General features: G+C 42.1%; 1 protein-coding gene across 2 annotated transcripts in view; it reads right to left on the bottom strand.

Annotated features, from left to right (window-relative positions):
- Positions 1-24,675, bottom strand: part of dnai1 (dynein axonemal intermediate chain 1) — a 230,483-nt gene that overhangs the window by 192,687 nt on the left and 13,121 nt on the right. For both annotated transcript variants that reach the window (XM_062972641.1, XM_008120590.3), the window contains exons 2-5: positions 19,833-19,877; positions 12,220-12,318; positions 10,582-10,662; positions 4,554-4,680 (exon numbers count right to left, since the gene is read on the bottom strand). In XM_062972641.1, coding sequence (XP_062828711.1) covers positions 4,554-4,680; positions 10,582-10,662; positions 12,220-12,318; positions 19,833-19,877 — 352 coding nt within the window. The remainder of the gene's footprint in view (positions 1-4,553; positions 4,681-10,581; positions 10,663-12,219; positions 12,319-19,832; positions 19,878-24,675) is intronic.

Consider the following 24,675-nt stretch of genomic DNA (forward strand, 5'->3'; position numbering starts at 1 on the left):
TTTAACTTCCAGATTCATTATGTGACCCCAGCCCAAACCAAGCAAGCAGACGCCCTGTCACGTAAACCGGAATACGCTGCAGGACGCAAGGAGGCCTTTGAATCCCAATTACTACAACCCGAGAACTTTGCCACGCTTACAGTGGGGAACACCAAATCCACTCCCATTGGTTCAACTTCCTCTACTCCAGGACCCATCTGTGCTCAAGAAATCAGGGCTAGTCAGCAAGCAGATGCCTGGGCGCAGGACCAACTTCGCCAAGGTCTGCATTTTCCCTTTTCGCTTAAAGATGGACTGCTATGCTATAGAAATCATGTTTATATCCCACCCGGACCGGGCAGGGAGAAAGCGCTTCGTCTGTGTCATGACTGCAAACCAGCAGGGCATTTCGGACTATTTAAAACCATGCATCTGATCCTAAGGGATTTTTGGTGGCCCAAGATCCGCAAAGATGTGGAAAAATATGTCAACACCTGCCCAGTATGCCAGCGCTCCAAGATAAGAAGGGAGAAGCCCTCAGGGCTTCTGCATCCCCTTCCTAACCCATCTCGGCCATGGGAAATAATTTCTGCGGATTTCATCACTGACCTACCACCTTCCTGTGGATTCACCACGATCCTAGTGGTGGTGGACCTTTTCACCAAGTTAGCCCATTTCATTCCCTGTGAAGGTCTTCCCACGGCCAAAGAGACTGCAGATCTATTCCTTCAACATGTTTTCAGACTACATGGATTGCCCAAGAGTTTAGTCACAGACCGTGGAACTCAATTCACCTCTCGTTTTTGGAAGGCACTACAAAAACTATTGGGCATAGACTCTCGCTTATCTTCAGCTCATCATCCCCAAACAGATGGGCAAACGGAGCGCACCAATGCCACTTTGGAGCAGTATCTTCGCTGTTATGTAAACTACCAACAGGACAATTGGGCTTCTCTGTTACCACTGTCGGAGTTTGCCTATAACAATGGAGTTCAAGCTTCTACAAAAGAAACGCCGTTCTTTGCAAACTACGGCTTCCATCCACGTTTCTTTTCCCCTGTCATTGAAACTTCAGAAGTCCCCGCAGCAGAGGATTGGCTGCAGGAACTCACAGCGGTACAACAACTTTTGCTCCAGCAACTAGACCAAGCCAAGGAGGACTATAAACGCCACGCTGACAAACATCACCAGCCGGGCCCCGAAATCAAGGTAGGAGATCGGGTTTTTCTGTCCACTCGCTTTCTGCCCTCCCACCGCCCTTGCCGGAAGTTAGATGCCCGTTTCATTGGCCCCTATCCAGTGGTGGCGCAATTAAACCCCGTGACTTTCAAACTCCAACTTCCGCGTTCAATGCGCATCCACCCAGTGTTTCACCGTTCCCTGCTCCTTCCGGCGGATGGTGTGCGTCCTGATACAGACCAACCGGCCCCCCCTCCTGTTTTGATGAATGGGGAGGAGGAGTTCGAGGTTGAGGACATTTTGGATTCTCGCTTTCACCGCCGCCGCCTACAATATCTCATTGACTGGGTGGGTTTTGGCCCTGAGGAACGCTCTTGGGAAGACGCCTCCACAGTCCATGCTCCTGATCTAACCCGTCGCTTTCATCAGACCTATCCCGCCAAGCCGCAACCTCGCGCCTCGGGGAGAGGGCCCCAGTTTGGGAGGGGCCTTGAGGAGGGGGATAGTGTGATGACCCATGGGCCTTGTAGTCCTGCTCAGGACATTGTAATCCCTGATGAAGAAGAAAACTTGGGTTTTTTACCTTCCCAGTCAGAACTGGAATCTTCTCAGCCAGATCTTTCCCAGGCAGATCTGGGAACCTTGCACCTGCAAGAAAGTTGTGTCCCAGAAGTATGTCAAACAAACCCAGAGCCCACATCTCCCGTGTTCTTGCGCCGTGAGTTTTGTAAACAACAGAGGGGTTTGGAAGCAGCTTCGCGCAGGAGTGCGAGGATAGCAGCTAAGAATGTAGCCAATTAAGACTGCTTTCCGTGAGAATCTTTAGGGAGTCAAACATCTGGTCCCAGAGTTTAGCTTTCGTTTCTGGTTCCCAGAGAACTGCTTCGGCGAGAAAGTTAGACTCTATATAGGTGTTTTACCCGCGTAGTAACTTCGCGGAGTCAATTCGTCAGCCTCCGGAGCGAGTTGTGTCTGGACAGCGCGCTCCGTTTCAAGCCTCGTTCCTGCTCAAGCCTTGCCCTGCTTTCCAGCCTTCGCTCCAGTTTCCAGCCTTTGTTTACCTACGGACCTTGCTTGTTTTCCAGGACCATACCTTGCCTTGTATCACGGATTTTGCCAAGTTATTCCACGGACCTTGTTCTTGTTCCTTGTTACCTTGTTCCACGTTTTAAGCCTTGCTTCAAGTATCAAGTTATTTCCTAGCCTTGCTCAAGTTTATGGACTAAAGGACCTTGTCATCTCCCCTCACTTTGCCTGGCAAGTGAGTGTTTCGGTTATTGGATTACAACTTTGGAACATAATATTTCATATTGGACATTGCTTTTTTGGACTAATTTTGACCTTTCCTGAAAGGTCTACTTCTGAACTAACTTTTACATTTATTTTTATTAATCTTATATATTTCCTTAATAAAGATATTAGATAGAATCTGGCCTCTGTGTATGGTTATTGGTGCTCTGTAGCCTGGGTCGTGACACCCTCCAACTGTCACTGCCCCAAGTATCCCGGACGAGCCCCCAGATTATTTAAGACAATTACCTTCAATGGGTCCTGGCTCAGGAGGCAGAAAACCCAATCTCGTGAGAGATGCAAAAAAGCAAAGTTTATTTTCACCATAGCTATGAGAAGGCAAACAGCTGTACATATCCAAAAGGTCTGTACTATGCAAATGGCATGTCACAGCAAACAAAGAATATATATCTTGGCTTATCTAAAATTGACCAATGGCTGAAGGACTTCCACACCTACTTTGGCATAAATGATACCAGTGACCTCACTTGTTGATTTCAAGCTAACATTTGGTCTTGGAACTTTCTGGAGAAAGGCACCAGCTCACAAGAAGGGAGGGGCATATGCAGAGGCAAAGCCACATAGACAGAAGTTTACCATTTTCTGGCTTATGGTCCCTTCACTACCAGTTGTTAGGAATTATGGGAGTTGAAGTCCAAAACACCTGGAGGTCCAAAGTTTGCCCATGCCTGGGTTATATAACGCTAATGCAGAATATCCTGGGTGTGATGTCTCTTTGACCCCTGACTCCGCAGTCAGTACTGATCAAGCTACTGAGGAGTTTTTCCCAGCCCAGCAAGTCTCTCTCCCTTTCCAGATGCCGTCTGTTGATGTTTTGCAAGACCAAAATAAGACCGGCCTTGAGCCTGAGGCTATTCTCCCAGACTCCCCGGAGAGCGCAGTGTTTGATAGGAAACTTTCTATTCAAACAGATAGGTCTCGGAGGCAGATTAACCACAGGAGCGCAAGATTAGCAGAATGGAGTGTTTGTGTTTGAATCCACAAACAGCCTTTTCCCTTGGGAAGATTTTTTTTTTCGTGTCAGGAGCAACCGGAGTTGCTTCTGGAGTGAGAGAATTGGCCGTCTGCAAGGACGTTGCCCAGGGGACGCCCGGATGTTTTGATGTTTTTACCATCCTTGTGGGAGGCTTCTCTCATGTCCCCGCACGGAGCTGGAGCTGATAGAGGGAGCTCATCCATGCTCTCCCCAGGTGGGATTCGAACCTGGCAGCTTTCAGGTCAGCAACCCAACCTTCAAGTCACTTAGTCCACTATGCCATCTGGGGGCTTTGGGAAGATTAAGGGAGGCTAACATCTGGCAGGTATGTCGTTACCAGTTCGTTCTCTTGGGAAAATGGGGAGACAAGCACCTGTTTTCAGGGAGCTCTTGAACTTCCATAAAAGTTCTGTGCAAAGGTTACCCATTGCGGAGTTCAACATGACTGTTGAGAGACATACTTCGACTCTTGTTCCTGAGTTTCCTAGTGGCCTGCCAGCGCGCTTACTCTTGAGAAGACCGGGAGTTACATCCCCATCCTTGCCAAGTGTGGACTGCTTTTAGATCCACCACGAACAACCTTGCCTTGCCTTGAATCTTTGCTTTGGACATTTATTCCAAGAACTTCCCTGGAAGCCTTTGCTCATTTCCCCACTCTAACTGCTGAGAGTTTGAGTGTGTTGCGGTTATTGGATTTAAACTTTGAACTCTAATACTGGACATTGAATTTCATTTTATTGTACTAAATTTCACCTTTCTACAAAGGGCATTTGCTGGACTATGTACTCTGCTTATTTTGGTTTGTTTCTTTTATTTCTTTAATAAAGATATTAGATAGTTTATTGGTCTACGTGTTGATTTCCAGTGTTTGCGCAGCCTAGAGCGTTACACTGGGTTTATGTCTTATAATCTTCTATTAAAAGGCTTTAAATATTCAAATAGAGCCAAGATTTAAACCCCAACTCGACTTTTCCCCAAAACACAAATAAGCAGCGATCTCTCCAGTGGCATTTCCCAGAAATAAAGGAGGGGAGGTGTTTTGTTCCCAGCCGGTAGCCCAGCACATGTATCCCCAGCGCATGCATCCCGGGAGCATTGCTTCCCTTACCATCCGCCATGCTCTTCCTAATGCTCTGCCTTCGACCTTCGTCCGAATCTCTGAAGATCAAGTTCCCACAAAGGGAGAAATGGACAGCCACTTGCTCCACCACCGTGGTTTGTTTGTAGGCTCTTTCCTAGAAAGGAAGGAAGGAAGGAAGGAAGGAAGGAAGGAAGGAAGGAAGGAAGGAAGGAAGGAAGGAAGGAAAAGATTGAGAGAGAGAACAGATTCATGCTTTCAAGAGGAAAAAGCAAGAGTGAAGATATATCCACTTATGCTTTCAAGAAGCAACTTTTGAAGGCTGCTCATTAATGCTCACTATCAAATAATTCTATACCTCAGCTTCCACTATTCCTAACAGCCAGTAGGCACAATGTGCCATGCGCAAAGGCCATTTAAAGGGGCAGCGTGAAGACTATGCTACGCATCAGCCAGGGTCCCACATCTGCACGTTCCCTTTCTGCCTCCGCAAGCAGGATGGTTGCACATTGTGCCAAAAGGAAAATAATGCTCTGCATGCGCAGTGCCATGCACGCCTGGATGCTGGTGATGCAAAAGCATTGTGTGAAGTGCAGACCTTGTGCCCTGGGTTCAATTCCCACCATCCTGCACCTTTCTTGTCCACTCAGGGATTCTTGAAGCTAAATGGTGACAAAGCACATGATTTGCAAGCAGGAAATGATAGCTTCAGCCCAAGTTGTGGCTGACAAAAGTGTTCCTACTTCAATATAATTGGGATAGATCAGGAGAGGGATCTTTCCCAATAATATCCCAACATTTTTAAAATATTGCTGCACTACAAACCTTAGCAGCCCAAGTTGAGGAATGCCAGAAGCTGCAGTCCAAAAACATTAGAAGTGAAGGGACCATAAGCCAGAAAATAGTAGACTTTTGCATATATAGCTTTGCCTCTGCTTATATCATATTAGCTTCATATAGACAATAAACTCTTTGTATGAGCCAAAGTAACAAAGGACCTGTGCAACCTCCCTTTCTCTTGAGCTGGTACCTTTCTCCAGAAAGTTCCAAGTCCAAATGCTAGCTTGAGATCAACAAGTGAGATCATAGACACCACTTGTGTCAAAGAGGTGTGGAGGTGAAGAAGACCCTCAGTAATTGGTCAAGTTTAGATAAGCCGAGATATAGATTCTTTGTTTACGATGCCACGCTTCGCGGCAGCCATTTGCAAGTACAAAACTTTTGGGGTGTACGGCTGTCCCGCCTTTTCATAACTATGTGAAAATAAACAAAATAAACTTTGCTTTTGTACTCTCATGAGACTGGATTTTCTGTCTCATTGCCTCCTGTGCCAGAACTGCTTTTTGAAATAAATTATCTTAGAGGAGAGCCATGTATTTGCCAGGCCAATCTAGACAGGCCTGCAATTTGGCACACAGATCGCTGTTTTCAACCCTGGATTTCAATGTGTTGTTGAAGGCTTTCATGGTCAGAATTACTGGGTTGCTGTGAGTTTTTTGGGCTGTATGGTCATTTGTCCGGCAGCATTCTCTCTTGACGTTTCACCTGCATCTGTGGCTAATGGCATCTTCAGAGGTTCTGTTGGCAGTGAGATGAGTAATGTGGAATAATGTCCAGGGTGGGAGGAACTTTTGTCTGTTTGAAGCAAGTGTGAATGTTGCCGTTAGCAAGCTTGAATAGCACAGATTAGCCATGAAGCTACAAAGTCAATCAGCGAGGGTATCTGCAAGGAGGTAGCCTGACCTCTGTTGCCTGGAGGAAACCATGAAAACGAACCATACCTGGTCACCAGTATTAAAAAAACACCAGAATCAAAACAGTAAATAGTGAAAACCATTCAGAAATAGGAGAACTCCAAACAGCAAGCAATTAAGGTGGCACAGTGTGTTAAAGGGCTGAGCTGCTGAACTTGCTGACCAAAAGGTCACAGGTTCGAATCCAGGGAGTGGAATGAGCGCCCACTGTTAGCCCCAGCTTCTACCAACCTAACAGTTCGAAAGCATACAAATGTGGGTAGATGAATAGGTACCGCTCCGGTGGGAAATAACGGCACTCCATGCAGTCATGCCTGTGGCCACATGACCTTGGAGGTGTCTACGGACAACTCTGGCTCTTCGGCTTAGAAATGGAGATGAGCACCAATCCACAGAGTCGGACATGACTGGACTTAACATCAGGGGAAACCTTTACCTTTACCTAACACCTCCCAAACAGAGGGCGTCTCCAGGCAACAATAGCCAGGCCACTTCTATGCAGACACCTTCACTGATTGACTTTGCAGCTTCATGGCTACTCAATACTACCCAAGCTTGCTAATTGCAACATTCATAGTTGCTTTACGCAGACAAGGGGTCTTTCTCCCACCCTGGACATTATTCCACAGGTATATGGTTACTCCACTTGCCTCCCTTCTAACAGGTTTCTGAATAAGTCACAGATGTAGGCAAAACATCAGGAGAGAATGTTATTGGAACATGGCCATGCAGCCCAAAAAACTCACATTCCATATGTCAGACTTCGGTCACTTCTTGTAAGGGTCAAGAATAGGTCAGGTGAGTAAAAGATCTTTTGAACTCTGCCTTGCTCCTGGCTCCAATTCTCCACACTTGCATTTTGATCCTTTGCTCTTTGTTCTCCTGATTTGCACTCTTCTTCTGGCCCTTTTATTCCATTATGATGCTTGTCTGTCCACACCTGAGCTTAATTCTCATTTCAGTCCTAAGATGATGCCCAACCTTTGTGTTGTTGGTCAGTATCTCGGATAATAACACGGCATGGTCTGATTTGTATTGATCTGTGAAAACTCTGTGGGAGTTTTTCCAGCTGAAGCGAGGGCTAAAAATACTTTAAGTAAATGTGCTATGACAGAGATAGCATGCGATATTCACTGCAGGAAAAAATGATTCTCGGTCTAAATGACGTGTCTAAGTCTTTTACGATTGGAGGACAGTTATCTCCAGAGGGGAACTCTTCCCTGAGTTGCTGCCGCTTAGAAAAACAACCATAGAATAGTAGAGAAGCAGAGATGGCAGCGGGGCACGAGATAAAGGGTCAATTTCCCAGCCGGATTAGTAGGAGGTTGAGAATTCTAATATCATGTTGCTGTTTACTTACCAGCCTGGAAGGTGCCAGTAAATAAATGAACTACAAACTTGTCCTGATTACCATCTTTGTGGACTTACAAGGCAATTTTTCTCTACCATGCTTTAGCCAATACCTTCAAAAGATTTCAGTCTGAGGTTTTAACTGTTTCAAATCATGCTCAGTAGGCATCAGCTTAAGGTTGCACATTGTTATCTTATGGGACAACCAAGCTCCCAGGATATTATTATTATTATTATTATTATTATTATTATTATTATTATTATTATTATTATTATTACATGCTCAAAAGGCAACAGCTTAAGGTTGCACTTTGTTATCTTATGGGACAACCAAGCTCACAGGACATTATTGTTGTTATTATTATTATTATTATTATTGACACAACGATGTTGTATGACACAGCAAACAAGATAGACATGCTGGATTTCGTTTCACAAAACCACAAGGGTGGCCTTTTGCAGTTGGCAGATCGTAATTTTGTCAATGTCTATTGTTTCCAAATGCCGGCTGAGATCTTTTGGCACGGCACCCAATGTGCCCATCACCACCGGGACCACCTGCACTGGTTTCTGCCAGAGTCTTTGAAGTTCAATCTTGAGGTCCTGAGAGCGGCTGAGTTTTTCCTGTTGTTTTTCATCAATGCGACTGTCACCTGGGATGGCGACATCAATTATCCAAACCTTGTTCTTTTCCACAACTGTGATGTCTGGTGTGTTGCGTTCCAGAACTTTGTCAGTCTGGATTCGGAAGTCCCACAGTATCTTTGCGTGTTCATTTTCCACAACCTTTGCTGGTTTGTTATTATTATTATTATTATTATTATTATTATTATTATTATTATTATTACATGCTCAATAGGCAACAGTTTAAGGTTACACATTGTTATCTTATGGGACAACCAAGCTTCCTGGACATAATAACTATTATTATTGTTATTAATTTATGACACAGCAAACAAGATAGACATGCTGGATTCCTTATCACAAAACCACAAGTCGAACTCTTCCCAAGTGTCTAGGACTGTGTGATGTGTTTTCGGATGATGCGCGCAGATCCCAGTCGGGTGGCCTTTTGCAGTTGGCAGATCGTAATTTTGTCAATGTCTATTGTTTCCAAATGCCAGCTGAGATCTTTTGGCACGGCACCCAGTGTGCCCATCACCACCGGGACCACCTGCACTGGTTTCTGCCAGAGTCTTTGAAGTTCAATCTTGAGGTCCTGATAGCGGCTGAGTTTTTCCTGATGTTTTTCGTCAATGCGACTATCACTTGGGATGGCAACATCAATGATCCAAACCTTTTTCTTTTCCACAACTGTGATGTCTGGTGTGTTGTGTTCCAGAACTTTGTCCGTCTGGATTCGGAAGTCCCACAGTATCTTTGCGTGCTCATTTTCCAATACTTTTGCAGGTTTGTGATCCCACCAGTTCTTTGCTGCTGGGAGGTGGTACTTGAGGCATAAGTTCCAATGAATCATTTGGGCCACATAGTTGTGCCTCTGTTTGTAGTCTGTCTGTGCGATTTTCTTACAACAGCTGAGGATATGATCCATGGTTTCGTCAGCTTCCTTGCACAGTCTGCATTTTGGGTCGTCAGCTGATTTTTCGATCTTGGCCTGAATTGCATTTGTTATGATGGCTTGATCCTGGGCTGCAAGGATCAGGCCTTCTGTCTCCTTCTTCAGGGTCCCATTTGTGAGCCAGAGCCAGGTCTTCTCCTTATCAGCTTTTCCTTCAATTTTGTCAAGGAACTTTCCATGCAATGTTTTGTTGTGCCAGCTGTCAGCTCTAGTTTGTAGTGCGGTTTTCTTGTACTGGTTTTTTGTCTGCTGTGCGTTGAGGAGTTTCTGATTTTTGACTTCAATCAAAGAAGGTTCTTCACTTTGCTTTACATATTCTGCCAGGGCATGTTCTTCTTCTTTGACTGCTTGTTTTACTTGTAAGAGTCCTCTGCCCCCTGATCTTCTAGGCAGATAGAGCCGGTCAACATCACTGCGAGGGTGCAGTGAATGATGGATGGTCATGAGTTTTCTTGTTTTTCAGTCCAAATTGTCCAGTTCCACCTGTGTCCAGTTTATGATGCCAGCAGTATATCTTATGACAGGTATGGCCCAGGTGTTTATGGCCTTGATGGTGTTGCCTCCATTGAGCTTGCTTTTGAGAATCTTTCTGACCCTTTGTGTGTATTCTTTGCTGACCACAGTTTTCACATGTTCATGCTTGATGTTGTCCAGCTGTAATATGCCCAGATATTGATAGGCCTCTGGCTGGTGACACTTTATCGTTTGGCCATTAGGCATATTTATGCCCTCACTTTCAATGATTTTTCCCTTCTTCACCTGTTGAACAGCTGTGACCATCAGGAAGCTCTTCCTAATGTTTAGATGAAAAATCTTTTCTTAGATTTTAAATCCTTTGAGGTACACACAGCAGAAGATTCAAACACCAGGGAAAGTGATTTCATCAAAAAATTAGAGCAGCAGAAAGCAAGAGTACCCCCAGAATACAGAGAAACTGAACAATTTTCAATTGTATTGGCAAAGGCTTTCACGACCAGAATCACTGCGATGTTGTGTGGTTTCTGGGCTGCATGGCTGTGTTCTAGCAGCATTTTCTCCTGGCGTTTCGCCTGCATTCGCAAATGGCAAAAGAGTTGGACAGGGCTTCATTTTATCTAAGTTGCACACTGAACATATGCTATGTAAAACAGAATTAGACTTGGAGGAAGAGGGGCATGTTTATGCCCTCAATGAGACAAAAAGGACCCTGTTCCATTGGGCTCACAGCACTCCCGCCCCAACACTGAAATCCACTGAGTTAGCATCCCTACAGCTCCAGATTTGGAAAACCAATTGTCCGATTTCATTTCTGGTCTGTTTTAAGGAGAGACGTCCTGCCTGTTTTAAGGAGAGATGTCCTGTGTCCCTCGGAGTCCAAGGCAAGGGAGGCACTTACTTTGAAACTGTATCGGACGATGTTCTGCGGGGCGTGCGGGTTGTTGGCCGTCAGGATCCGGGTGATCTCCTCTTTCAGCTCCTGCGTTTGGGGAAAAGCAGAAGGTCAACACTGAAAGATCTCCTAATGTTTAGATTGAATCTTTTTTCCTAGATTTTGAGAGAGACCTGCGTCTTGCTCCCGCCAACCTCTTTTCAGTGTGGCATTTCTCAATCCTAGATGTTTCCACTGGGAAAATGACAGTGTTAACTTTTTGCATTTGCTGAACAGCGTTCTTCACCTCCCGCATAAACAAAACACCTTCTCTTTTACATTTTTGCAAGGAAGGACAGTGATTAATTAAACTCCTAATGTGTTGTGACTCAGCTGGGGTCTCAGAGTGACTCTGATGGGGATGGTGGGATTCAGGTTCCAGATGTTCAAGATGATGGGATTCAGGTTCAAGATGACTCTGATGGGAATTATGGGATTCAGGTTCAGAGTGTCCCTGCTGTGAGAGATGAGGAGCAGGGAGGCATTCCCACAGCAGGGAATGATGTTGATGATACTGGAAATGATACCGAAGCTAGCCAGGTGCAAAGCGAGGACAGGTCCCAGTTAGATAGCATGCAAACAGAGGCTGCTCCTAACGAGCTGTCTGGCCTTGATGAAATGGAATCTCTGGATCGAGCTGGCCGTTTGGAATGTTGGATTCGAAGGAGTGTTAGAATAGCAAACAAGAAAGAGGTCAGAGGCCAAAGAAATGCATTCATGCTATGTAGGGAATATTAAAGGGTGTGCTGAGAGAGAAACCTTTGTCAAAAACAACTGTCTCATTTTGTGTCTAGAAGCAAGCTCTTGCTTTCCTGGATTACCTTGCAGCTTTGTGTATTCAAGTTCATGGGACTTTGTCATGCATTCACGGAACCCTGTTTTATGCCTAATGTTTTCTTGGAGTATTCTTTATAGCCTTGGTTTTGCAACAATCTTTTGGATCTTTACTTTTGCTTTTTAAGAACTATTTATTTCTTATATCATAATAAACTACAAAAGACTGTGTACAGTCTGGTGTGTTCAGCAAGGTGAAACTAACCTGAGGTGCGACATAATGTCACTTGTAATATGTTGAACATTTTGATAAAGAATGACTAAATGGAGTTCATTTCAAAAATCAAGACATTGAGGAGTAACGGCTGAACTGTTTTACCACGATGAGTGGGGCATTCACATTGTTTTTTAACATGTTTAGAAGAACTTTCTGGGATGCAGTTCTCTCATGGATAAAACAAACAGTGGAGGAAATAATAAACTCCAGGGGAGCTTATTCTCTGCATTCAAAAGTGAAAATCAGGATTTGGTAAATAATATAAATCTTATATCATTTTTGCTATGTGCCACAATAATTTACTTACTTTAAGTAAATTTTACTTTTGCTATGTGCCACAATAATTTACTTATGTAAATTTTCTCTTTGTTTTCACCCTGTGGGTTCATTAGAAACCATCACTTACTTGAGTGTGGTTTTGGGCTGAATGAGGATTTGGCCCTGGGGCTTGCCCTGTCCCTGCCTCATGCTGTATGTTTGTATCTATGTCCTACAAAGACAATGAGCTGTATTGAAACTAGACCCTCAGACAGTTCCCGTTCGCATTGACTCACTGCATCCGTCAGGTCCAGCTGGTCCGGGGGCTTGAGCAAGGTCCTGGTCTGGGTCCATTCGTCGGCCCCTTCTCCCACTTCAATACCATTGTCATCATCCTAGAAGAACCACAGACGGCAGTGCCAATGATGATGCTTAATAATAACAATAATATTAACTCTCTATCTTACTAGATGAATAAAACTTGGATAGTCATAATCAATGCTGAGCTGATGCTTGAAGCCAGTATGCTCCACTTTAGAGGCTCAGATTACACTATGCACAATGATTTTTGTTCCTGGGTTATAAATGTCATTTTCTAATTGGTTCTAACATAAAAACATGGAAAAAGTTTATTAAGCTGCCAAAACTTTGTTTGTGCGGAAGGGGGAACCTGAAGCAGTTTGCTATAGTTTTTCAGTTAATATCTCCTATAAAGGTAAAGGTTTCCCCTGACGTTAAGTCCAGTCGTGACCAACTCTGGGGGTTGGTGCTCATCTCCATTTCTAAGCCGAAGAGCCGGCATTGTCCATAGACACCTCCAAGGTCATGTGGCCAGCATGACTGCATGGAACGCTGTTACCTTCCCGCCGGAGCGGTACCTATTGATCCACTCACATTTGCATTTTTCAAACTGCTAGGTTGGCAGGAGCTGGGGCTAATAGCGGCGCTCATTCCGCTCCCGGGATTTGAACCTGGGACCTTTTGGTCCACAAGTTCAGTAGCTCAGCGCTTTAACACACTGCGCCACCAGAGGCCCAACCAATTCAAGATAGTTTGTGGCAGCCACAAAAACAAAGTTTCTGGAGTATCACAGCTGTTTTCAAAGTTAGGACCGCACAATTAAATGGGAGATAACATTTTCAAACCAGGGACAGAAAATATTTCAAATTTGTTACACAGTGTTATGAGAGGCCTTCAATACCACGCATCTGTTAGATTAATGGAAAATGTTGATAGTGCTCTTAATCCCCACATAACTTTATGTCTCTATAAATATTAACCTAGCCCCAATAACCAGGCTGAACTTCTGGACAATGTGCCCAAGATGAGGATTTGACCTTAATGCTTTTAGGAATTTTTTAAATAAGATTATTGTAGAGCATCTGACATATGTTTACAAAATTATGCTGACCATTCAGAGCAATGAAACAATGCATCAGGCAAACCTTTCTTCTGAGCTAGAGAAAGCCTGGCTTATTCAGAAAGTATAACCACTGAACTCTGGAATAATTATCTTTCTTTTTCATATAATTTTTATTGCAAAATATATGAGGGATGGGGAAGGGTACAAGAGTGGATGTAGAACACGGGCATTTTTAACACCTTGCATATCTTTGCCTTCTTCCAATGTTATCTAATACAAAACAGGTTCCTTTTGCTCTTTGCTCCGAGGGGATTATTCTGTGCACTCTGCTCCTATACCTTTTTCTCATGGCCTCGGGCTAGTACAAAAAACCATTTGATTGGTGATACAAAACAAGTTTCTATGATGTTAAAAAGAAAAAGACAAAAAAGTAAAGAAAATATCTTTTCTAATCTGAACCAGAAGGATAGAAAAAGCACGGTCAAACTTTGGCCTTCCATGTGGTTTCCTCACGGCTGTTCGTAATTGTGGGAATTGAAATCCAAAATACCTGGAGGGCCAAAGTTTGCCCATGTCTGATCGAGTGCACTCCTTGCACTTTCTGCTGTCTGCACAATGTCTTTATTTATGGATGCAAAGCCACATGCAAACACACCTATCACTGATAAACGTAAAGCTTAATGAACAGATTTTTATCTTAAGGTTGCATCCGCCGTATGCCAAATACCAAGTTCACAACAGGCACGTTTTTAAAAGCCATGCGAGCTTGACTTCAAGGTTATTTTAAATCGTTCCGGTTCAGATAGATCACAGGTTTCATTCATGTAGATGGCTTTCTAAGAAAGCTCTACTGTATCCTTTAAAAACCTAGTCAGAAAATTTCATTTTGAAGACTGCAAAGTTGAATTTAAGCTTCCACTGCTGCCTCTTCACCCTGTCCATGTCCCTGTGCTAAAGTATTGCATTTTTTTCTGTGTGATTTGGAATCTGTGGGCTCTTATATATTTCCTAATAGCTCCCGAAGCTTTGTGTTAGTCTTTCTCCTCGATGGCCAGATGCCATGCCTGAGAGTTCAAGTGACAGCCTAGAACAGGGGTCCCCAAACTAAGGCCCGGGGGCCACATGCAGCCCATCGAAGCCATTTATCCGGCCCCCGCTCCCTCCCTCGCCCAGTGCATGCCTTCCAGAGTTTTTCTTGTTTATAATAGTATTTGAATTATTATTTAATTAATAATTAATTTTAAAAGGGGTGCTTTGCTAGTGCTTTTGGTGCAAAAAGGCAGAAGGGGGCTGGACTAAATGGCACAAGGGGTCTCTTCCAATCCTCTTTTATTATTATTATTATTATTATTATTATTATTATTATTATTATTATTGACACAAAGACACAGTATAACACAGCAAATGAGATATATATGCTGAATTTCGTATCACAAAATCACAAGTTCCCAAGCGTTTAGGGCTGTGTGGTGTATTATTATTATTATTATTATTATTATTATTATTATTATTATTATTATTGTTATTATTAACAACATTGAGGCTGAGTGGCCAACTGTCAGGGGTGCTTTGCTTGTGCTTTTGGTGCACAAAAGGTAGAAGGGAGTTGGACTAAATGGCCCAAGAGGTTTCTTCCAACCTTCTTTATTATTTTTATTATGATTATGATTGTTATTGAGGCTGTATTTGTTCCCGTTTGGGTTTTTTTTTACTTCAAAATAAGAGATGTGCAGTGTGTATAGGAATTTGTTTATAGTTTTTTTCAACTATAGGCTGGGCCTCCAATGATCTGAGGGACTGTAAACTGGCCCCCTCTTTAAAAAGTTTGGGGACCCCTGGCCTAGAACATTTCTTAGGTAGATCGTCTTCCACGTTCAAATGTCCTCTCTCTGTTTCCAGTGAAGAAACTGTTCAGTTAGTTAGTTGTCTTTCAGCAAAGGATTATCTCAACCAGGTCCTTCTATTTAGAAAGATGTGCCAGAAACTATTTTTTATTTGACGACAGCTTCAACTTCCTTTCCAGCTGAGGTTTCCTGATGGAAACCAACTGCGTATGTTAAGATTTCAACTCCTGTTTACGTTTATGAATCTGTTGCCCAGTTATTGTGCAATATGCTATAGCTAATTTCATCTGAAGCAAGCATGCCTGATCTAAATCCATAAGGCCTACTCCCAAGTCAGAAGCATTTAGTATAATAGCCATGATAGGGCTCGGGCTGTGGCACAGGCTGGAGAGCAAGCCAGCTGTAACCAGCTGCAATGAATCTCTCTGACCAGGAGGTCATGAGTTTGAGGCCCGCTCGGAGCCTATGTTTGTCTTGTCTTTGTTCTATGTTAAAAGGCATTGAATGTTTGCCTATATGTGTAATGTGATCCGCCCTGAGTCCCCTTCGGGGTGAGAAGGGTGGAATATAAATGCTGTAAATAAATAAATAAATAAATAAATACTTTTTAAACTCGAAAAAGCATGACAAAGTATTTCATTCACAATGAGACAGAGTATACCTCAGAGCAACTCAGAGAAAGAAAGTAGATAAGTGGTTCTCAACCTGTGGGTCCTTGATGTAGCTCAGCCTGAGCTGGAGTCAGAATCAGACTTTGGCCCCATCCAAGACTTTGATTATAGGCCTGCAATCCAGTTGCAGGCACCTGAATTGGTTTCTACGGAGGAATCTGAAACCAGGGATGAACATTCTGATGGGAAGTCAAGGACAGTTCAGCCAGATGGGCTTGTTAGCCCGGAGGAGAAGATTGATGACTTTGACAGAAGGGGGATGTTGGTAAAACTATATCCAAAGTTTTACTGGCTTCAGTAATAATCAAGACAAACAGGCTTGCAGACAATGGACGAACACAGGACTCTCTCAGCAGACAGCACTCAACTGACACAATCAGCAATGCACACACTTGTGTATGGACACTTCCCAGTTCCAGCCACACATCAAGGTCATCACAGCTTCTTAGTAATTAACTCTTTCCAGACTATAGTACACTCTGGATGATGCAAACAGTATGCAATACAGGCAAGACACAAATTTCATTTAAACACTATCAATACACAAATCCCACATTAACAAACCATTGACCTGGAGGATGTGCTGAAGTTTGCTCATGCCTGCCTTTGTAATCATAACAGTTTACGCAAGGGCAAGCAAAAGGGAGTTTTGCCTCTGGTTAACAGCCTCTGGTTCACAGACGTGCTAATGATGAACTTTCTCATGAGAAGAACAGCACTCCCTAGCTCCCATTGGAATAACATACTTGAAATCTCCTTAAATATTCCTTGCTTCCTCTGCACCGCAGAGGTGTCAACTTTGCTATTCAAGTGAGAAAGATCTCTGTCTTTGTGCTCTTGTTTCCGTGATATTCTAGCCAAGATTTTGCCTTGTGGATTCCAAGTATTTCTTGCCTTGTTGTACCTTGTTTCCAGTTGGACCTTGCTGATTCTTTGCCATGTGGATTACAGTTCTTTGGATTACTCTGAGTTTTGTTCTCGTTCCTTGTGGCTTCCTGCTGTTTCCTGCTTGGAAAGTGAACTTTGTGTGGACTATTTCTGATACTTTGTGGGACTAAGCACAGTTCCTGTTTGGATTATAACATTGAGAGACTTTCTTGGACTTCCATTAAGGACAGATACCCTATTTCCCTGAAAATGAGACCTAGCAGAGGTTTCGCTGAATTGCTAAATATAAGGCCTCCCCCGAAAGTAAGACCTAGCAAAGTTTTTGTTTGGAAGCATTCTCGGCGCCCGCCAAACAAAACACCAGAGCATGCAGGATTGGTAAATGTACATACCATAGATTGTTGTACATGGAAATAATGGTAGTAACAAGAAATTCTTGATAGGATTCACAGTTTGTCTGGTTATGCTGGTTTGTGATGACAACTACTGTACAGTATATAATAAATGTTCATTTTTTTTTTGTTCAACAATAAATGTGAATTCTTCTTCATGGAAAAATAAGATATCCCCTGAAAATAAGACCTAGCACATCTTTGGGAGCAAAATATAATATAAGACACTGTCTTATTTTCGGGGAAACACGGTAAGTACATTGCTTGGTGGTTCATCTACTTTATTGACTTTGAACTTTATTTGCTTGTGCTTGCATATAATCTACAATAAACAGCTTGATTGCTTATATTCTGGGCTCCAGTGTGGTTTTCAAGGTGTTCATGCAGCCTTGGGGTGCGACAGTCCCCAGGTGTTCTGGCCTACAATTCCCAGAAATCCCAGTCAGTTTACAGCTGTTAGGATTTCTGGGAGAAGGCCAAAACATCTGGGGATCCACAGGTTGAGAAACACTGAAGTAGATATACAGAGACTATAGCTACACTGGGTACACAAACAAGGGGATTACATTTTCTCAGCATTCACACACATATAACATTCATTCATTGTCATGCATACATTACCATTCCTTCTTCTTTCTCCTGGAAAAAAAACCCCTGCACTTAGGCCAGTTTGCGTTCCCTTGGCTAAGAATGGCAGGTGGGACAGATTCCTCCGGCCTGCCACACTTTTTTGAATAGTAAAATGCCTCTGATAGAGTATAACAATATTTCCACTGATGTTGTTCCAAAAGTTGTAAATGAATTTATAGGTGTTTTTCCAGCTAAACTCCATCAGTTCCTGGACAGATGTTGACTTTTCTTCCTTAAGTGAAAATTAGTTTTCCTTCTTTGTAAGGAGCACTCTTTGCTTCCTTAAATGATGTTGGTTTTTATTCTTAAAAGTAAAGAGCTGTGTTGGACATAATGAATATGGACCTCCTTACACAAAAATTGGCCCAGGATAGTTCACCAATTAATAGAACTGATTTGAAACTACTGATAGACTACCTACAAAAAGAAAAAATAAATATGTATAAAAAATTTGGCCATTGAGAAGCCCGGGGTGATCAAAAAAGTAAATGTATAGTTATCTATGCAATTACAAAGGAAAAAGTACATGGGAAAAACAAAAATAAAAAGGGCCATGGTACGGGCTCTGGAAATAATAGGAAAATTATAGCAACTGTGTATGTGTGTGTGTGTATAGATATAGGTTTTTGTCTCTTTTCTTTTTTTCTCCTTTTTTCCCTTCCCTCATACCCCATCTCTCTCCCCCCCTTCTCCCTCTTTTCTCTTTCATTTAGACATATTGTTTATTTGCTTTTATTGTATCAAGAAAAGAGGATATCTATGTGATGTCTCAGAGACTCTCGAGTCATGACCCCGCAGCCATTATAGATCAGACTGAAGAAGATATGGGGTTTTTTCCAACTCAGCAAGATTCTGTTCCCTTCCAGATGTTCCCAGTTGACAGTTTGGGTCCAAAGCTAATTACAAAAGCCCTTGAAACAGAGCCTGGTTCTCCAGAAAGTGTTCCCTCTGATAGGAAATCGTTTCTCAAAACACACCGCTCTGAGAAGGAGATTCGGAGACGAAGCACAAGATTAGCGGAGAGAGAGGATGCTAATTAAACCGATTCCCTTGGGAGTTTCCAGGGAGGGTTGCATCTGGCAAAGTTGTTGTCTTCAGTCCGTTTCCCTTGGGAAAGTGTGATCAGGCACCTGGTTTGGGGAAGATTTGAAGTCCCATAAAAGTTCTGGGCACAGGCTAGCCATCGCGGTGTCAACGTGTCAGTTGGAGAGTTAACATCGATGCGCAAGAGTAGCGGTGCGCTACTCTTGAGTAGACCGGGCGTTGCGTCTCGTCTCCCTGTCAAGACTGGACTGCGTTTCAGTTCCACCACGACCAACTTTGCCTTGCCTTGCTTCCTTGCCTTGCCTTGTTATCCCTGCCTTGGACTTTGAACCTGGAATTCTTTTGAAAGACCTTGCTTTACTCCCCACTCAAACTGCTTGGAAGTTTGAGTGTGTTTCGGTTATTGGATTTGAAAACTTGAACTCTAATACTGGACATTATACTTTATATTACTGGACTATATTTGACCTTCCCTAAAAGGACTATTGCTGGACTATATACTCTGCTTATTTTTGTTTGATTCTTTTATTGCTTTAATAAAGATATTGGATTGTTTATTGGCTTCCGTGTTGGGTTTCCAGTGCTCACGCAGCTTAGAGGCGTCACAATCTAGTCGTTAAAAAATGTAACAATGTTGCTTACAAACCTTGTAATAAAAATGATTAAAAAAAATAAGGAGCCACTGTGTTGACTTCCTTACTTAAAAGAGCCATTGTCTTTGGTAATGTAAAAATGTTGTTTTCCACCACAGAGCTCATTGTTGTCTCTGCTCATCAATAGAAGTTCTCATCAGCAACTTTTAATTACAGCTCACCAGTTCTTTTCTTTCTGTAGTTTCCCAGGCCTCAATCTTAGGATGGTGTCTCTAGCCTTTATAGACCCCAACCATACATCTTTCATACAATTCCATTGAAACCATACATCATATAATCATGACATAATGGTGTCGACACACACTAAACAACCAAATGCAGATCTCTCCCTAGACTCAATTTCCAAAGCTACGGAGATAGGGGAAAATCCCCTGGAATCACACACTGACTTGTAAAAAGCGTGTTGAGAATCAAAACACCTTACCCGCCTCCTAATATTGGTTTTCGAAGGCCTCACTGCAGATATGCTCTAGAAACAAGACAAAAAGACATGCATAATTTTACACATTATTCTTTTTAAACAAAACAAAATAAATTAAAATACGTAGTTTTCCATAATGATTTTTCAAGACAGAGACCCAAGTTCAGTCATAATAACTATTATATACGATTATTATGTACTGAAATACTCCTGCCCAGCACCGTTCACTAAAAAAAGATATTTTATTCATTGAGCAGTTTTCTAGCCTGCTTTTCAAAATACGGTATTTCCTCAAGGTGGCATGCAAGGAAGAAGACGAGCAACACAAAAATCCATATCAACGCTAAAAATAAACCTATCTTAAAGGAAGTTATAACAAACAACATCATTTTAGCTAGACATTGTACAGTCAGCTCTAAAATAACACCAAAAGGTTTAATAAATATGTGCTTTCAGGATCCATCTGAAAGAAAGGAAAGGTTGGATTAAATACACAGTAGCACATTATCAGTTAACCGGCACTCATGGGGACTGGTAGGTGCTGGATAAATGTAATTTCTGGATGCTTGAGAGTTACTACTAAAAACAGGCATAAAGTACTACTACAGTCCATACTATATCACGTCATAAACTCTGTATTGACTTGAGGTTCACGTTGAAATACAATAATTAAAAGCAAAGTAAGGCAAATAAAGTGAACCTTAATGTAATAATGTTATTATAAAATGCCTTTTTGAGATTCAAAGTATTATTTCTTTGATTTCTGCTGGTTGCTAGAGAAGTCCCATTGCTTGAATTCTAGTTAACGGAGAGTCTACTGTATCTTCTCCAAGAGGAAATTGGACACTTGTGGGGCTGCTGCTAAAACGGTATATTTCAACCTGCATTTTATTGGTGTCAGTCTTCAATCTTGTGCATCTTTTGCTATATGTATTTTAATAATATTGTTTTTTATCGGCCTGTTTTAACTGTGTTGTACTCTGCCTTGACCTGAAATATTATTATTAACGTAAGGTTCACCCACCTCCCTAGCCTTGTTGCCGATGTACTAGTAGGATTTCCGACTAATGACTTGATAAGGTTCATATTGGTTGACATTGCCCTTTCCGTAATGTACAGCCAGATCTTTAGTATGCATTACTTCCAGAAATGATGACTTGGGCCCATAAGTGAATTATAATTTGTCAATGCAAAATTGGGGTTATGTGAACTGTGTTGCACCTCAGCGCTGGTTCACCTTGCTCTTAACACACACTCCACCACAGCAGACTTAGTTTAAACCGTTTATTGATAAAAGATAGCAAAATCTGAATAAATAACAGTACAGAAAGCAATAATCCAAATGCAAAGGCAGTCAGCAAAAAGCAATAATCCAAATGCAAACGCAGTCTGTAGAATATAGTTCAATGTCTCTGATATAGCAAATCAATCCTGAGAACAAGGCAGCATGAACTTCAAAACACAATCCAAAATACAAGATCCAGGCATGAACAAAAACAAGAATACGTTTCCATGAACATAAACAAGGCAGGAACTCTGCTTCCAAAACCAACGTTGCTTCGTCTGAAATCTTTCCGTTTCTCCCTTATTTAAAAATGCTTACAGGCCAAAAAAAGCATTCCTTTGTCCTTGAGTTCCCACACATTTACCAGCTATCCTAAAAGAACGTCTGGGATGATGAACTTTTAACCTTAACCTTGTATCCCTATCTAAGGAAGACTCCTCTGACTCGCTGCCAGAGACACCTGGGACTTGTTGATGTTCTGAATTCTGCTGATGTTCTGAATCCTGTGAAAGGTCACCCTTATCACTGGCTTCTGCTTCACTGCTAGTCTGTTTACCACAGACTTCAGTTTCACTGCTAGTCTGCGGCCTCTCTAACAATTCAGAGCCTTCAACATTTCTCTCATCAACATTTCCATGGTCAGCCTGCATGAACCCAAATCCCACTTCATCATCAGATTGAACTACAACAAACTGCATGTTAGGTTATATCAGAGCTGTGAAACTCATTTTCATGGAGAGCCATATCAGCCTGTATTCTCATCTATAGGGTTACATCATAAAATCATTCATAAGACGCAACTACAGATCGCTTCCCATGACACTAAGTAACACGATTTTTGTTCCTGGGCTATAATTTCCTAATTGGATCTATAATAAAAACATGAAAAAAGTTCATTCAACTGCCAAAACCTTGTCTTTGCGTGAGGGACATTTTGCTCTAGTTTTTCAATGCTTATTTCATAGAGTCTCAACCCATTCAACACAGTTTGTGGTCACAAAAACAAAGTTTCTGGAATATAACAACTACTTTCAAAGTAAGTGTCGCACAATTAAACAGGAAATAACACTTTCAAACCAGGAACATTTTTTTTGTCAATTTTTTTTAAAAAATAATGAAATAAGTCAATTCCCGCCTCCGCAAAGTCACTCACTTCATATGGAAAAAAAATGGTAGTCAACTGAATCAATCCATGGCCATTATCTTTTTAGCCTGGTGCTAATTTAATATGATTTAAACAGCACAACAGATAATGGGATTCCCAGACGGCAGATTAATTTAGATCCAATTGAGGCAGCAAATTGCCAATTTTGAGCCGCAAACAAAGCCTAGCTGCTCTTCCCCACGACAGAGATGAGGCTACTCTATAAAAGTAGTTATCTGGCAGGAAAGGCAATTGACAAGGAAGGGAGAAGATAATTGTTTCGGGCACTGGCTCGTATTTCAATTAAATCGACATCAGGGGCAATCAGGCAAATTCAAGTAAATTTAGTTTTAACTATATGATGGGAACTGCTTAAAAACTAAACTGTGCAAGGGAAGCAAATGAACTTCCACAGAAGAAGAAGAGAGAAGGGGCTTCTGTCCCAAACCTTTGTCTTATTTCTTGTCTCCAAAACATCAGAAGACCAATTAGATCAATTGAATGAAAGGCCATCTCGACACAAAAAAACACCTTTTACTGCTCCTTCTTTGCACAAGAAATGCCCATTAATGCATCACTATACAGAGAGAAAGGGAGAGACTTTTTCTCAGCTTAGAAGAGATGGAACAAAGACAAATGACTAGAAACATGAGGAAATCACACTATAAAATGGAGATAAACAAACACTATGAGGATTATGGAGAAATCTCTCAACTGCAAGAAAGACTGAGTCTTGTTTATTGCCGTTTCACAACAACAACAACCACGGGGTCCAATGTCAACTGTATGTACTTAAGAGAGTTATCAAATTTAGAAGTTTGGAATATAATTTAATTTAATGGTATCATGTGATTTCAGCTTTGCCCGGCATGCTTAGGCTCCTATCCAAAATACGATACAGCTTGGTGAAGGCAAAGATCAGAGGCTTTGTTCACTTCGGACAAACCCGATGTCAGGAGAGTCTCCACTATCAAATTGGACATAAAGGCAATGGAAACCCGCAAATATATTTATAGAGGTTTGACAGCTATTTGAACAATTGATTTTTGCCACCCTGAGTTCGAATTGGTGCAGACTGGTGCTGGCTAGGATTCACTGCTGATTGGCTGAAGCGCACTGTCTGTTGCTACAGCTGATTGGACTCCGAGTCTGGTGGGAACTTCAATAAACTTGCTTGTTTGCATTACTGTATCCATTCTATTATGTTCTTCTTTCTTTGAACAAAAAATACTTAAAATAAATTACAGTATGCGTGATAAATATGAGTTTGATAAGTTTGAGTATGAGTGTTTGAGCTGAAAAGTTAAAGAAACATAAAGAAGAATCTTCTATATATAAGGAAAAGACTATTGCAAATGGAGAACTGCAATGCATGATGACATTGAGACTTTTTGGCAATGAAGGGAGGAACAGTTGAATCATAAAATTTAACTTTGCAACCTGATGGATTAAAGACAGCAGAGGATACCTCCCTGTCAGTACAAATAAGGGAGTATCTGTCCCTTCAAAATGATAGATTAAGTTGGGAACAACAAAGGATACCTCCCGACAGGTGCAATAGGACACACTGAGGACCAAGGAATGAGAGGAACAACTGACGTAAACCATGGATTGAGATATACCTTAAAATGATACGAGGGTTATTCAATAAGTAGATTATGTTTTGGAATTAAAAATAAACAAAGTATAGGAGAAAACATTTACCATATGCAGTTGAAAGCCACACCCAAATACCACTTCTCAACATAGTCCCCATTGAAATCTAGGCAGTTATCATAGCGAGGAATGAGGTTGGCAACTCCTCCCCCACAAAACTCTGCCACTTGCGTATTATAAATATATACCCTCAATTTGCTTCTGACATGGTGAATAAATAAAATAATCTATTCTGAACACATTGCAAAAATACAAATAAATGATGACATCAGTGAAGAAACAGAAGTTGAGAAAGGGGTCAGACAAGGTTGCCCACTCTCACCTTTACTTTTTATGCCAGCAGTGGAAGTATTAGTGAGGCAAATTTGATCAAACACCAGTATGGGAGGTTTAACAATTACAAGATAAGACTCTTTGCAGATTTTTTTGTGTGTCAGGAGCGAATTGAGAAACTGCAAGTCGTTTCTGGTGTGATTCGACATTGTGATTTGATAGTAGAATATGCGCTCTCAAGAGTGTGGATAAGCAACCTTATCTTGAGGTTTTTAAGCAGAGGCTTGAAGGCCATCTGCCAAGAGGGCTTTGGTTGTGTCTTCTTGCCCAGCAGAAGGAGGTTTGACTCTGGCAACTCCTTCCCCACAAAACTCTGCCGCTTGCGTCCTCAACCAGCCGGTCACCCCTTCCCGCAGCTGTGATCCAGGACGAGCGTGGGGGAAAGTTGAGCGCATAAATTTGATATATACGAGGGCTATCCAGAAAGT

This window comes from Anolis carolinensis, chromosome 2, assembly GCF_035594765.1.
Source record: "Anolis carolinensis isolate JA03-04 chromosome 2, rAnoCar3.1.pri, whole genome shotgun sequence".
In the NCBI taxonomy this organism is placed as follows: domain Eukaryota; kingdom Metazoa; phylum Chordata; class Lepidosauria; order Squamata; family Dactyloidae; genus Anolis; species Anolis carolinensis.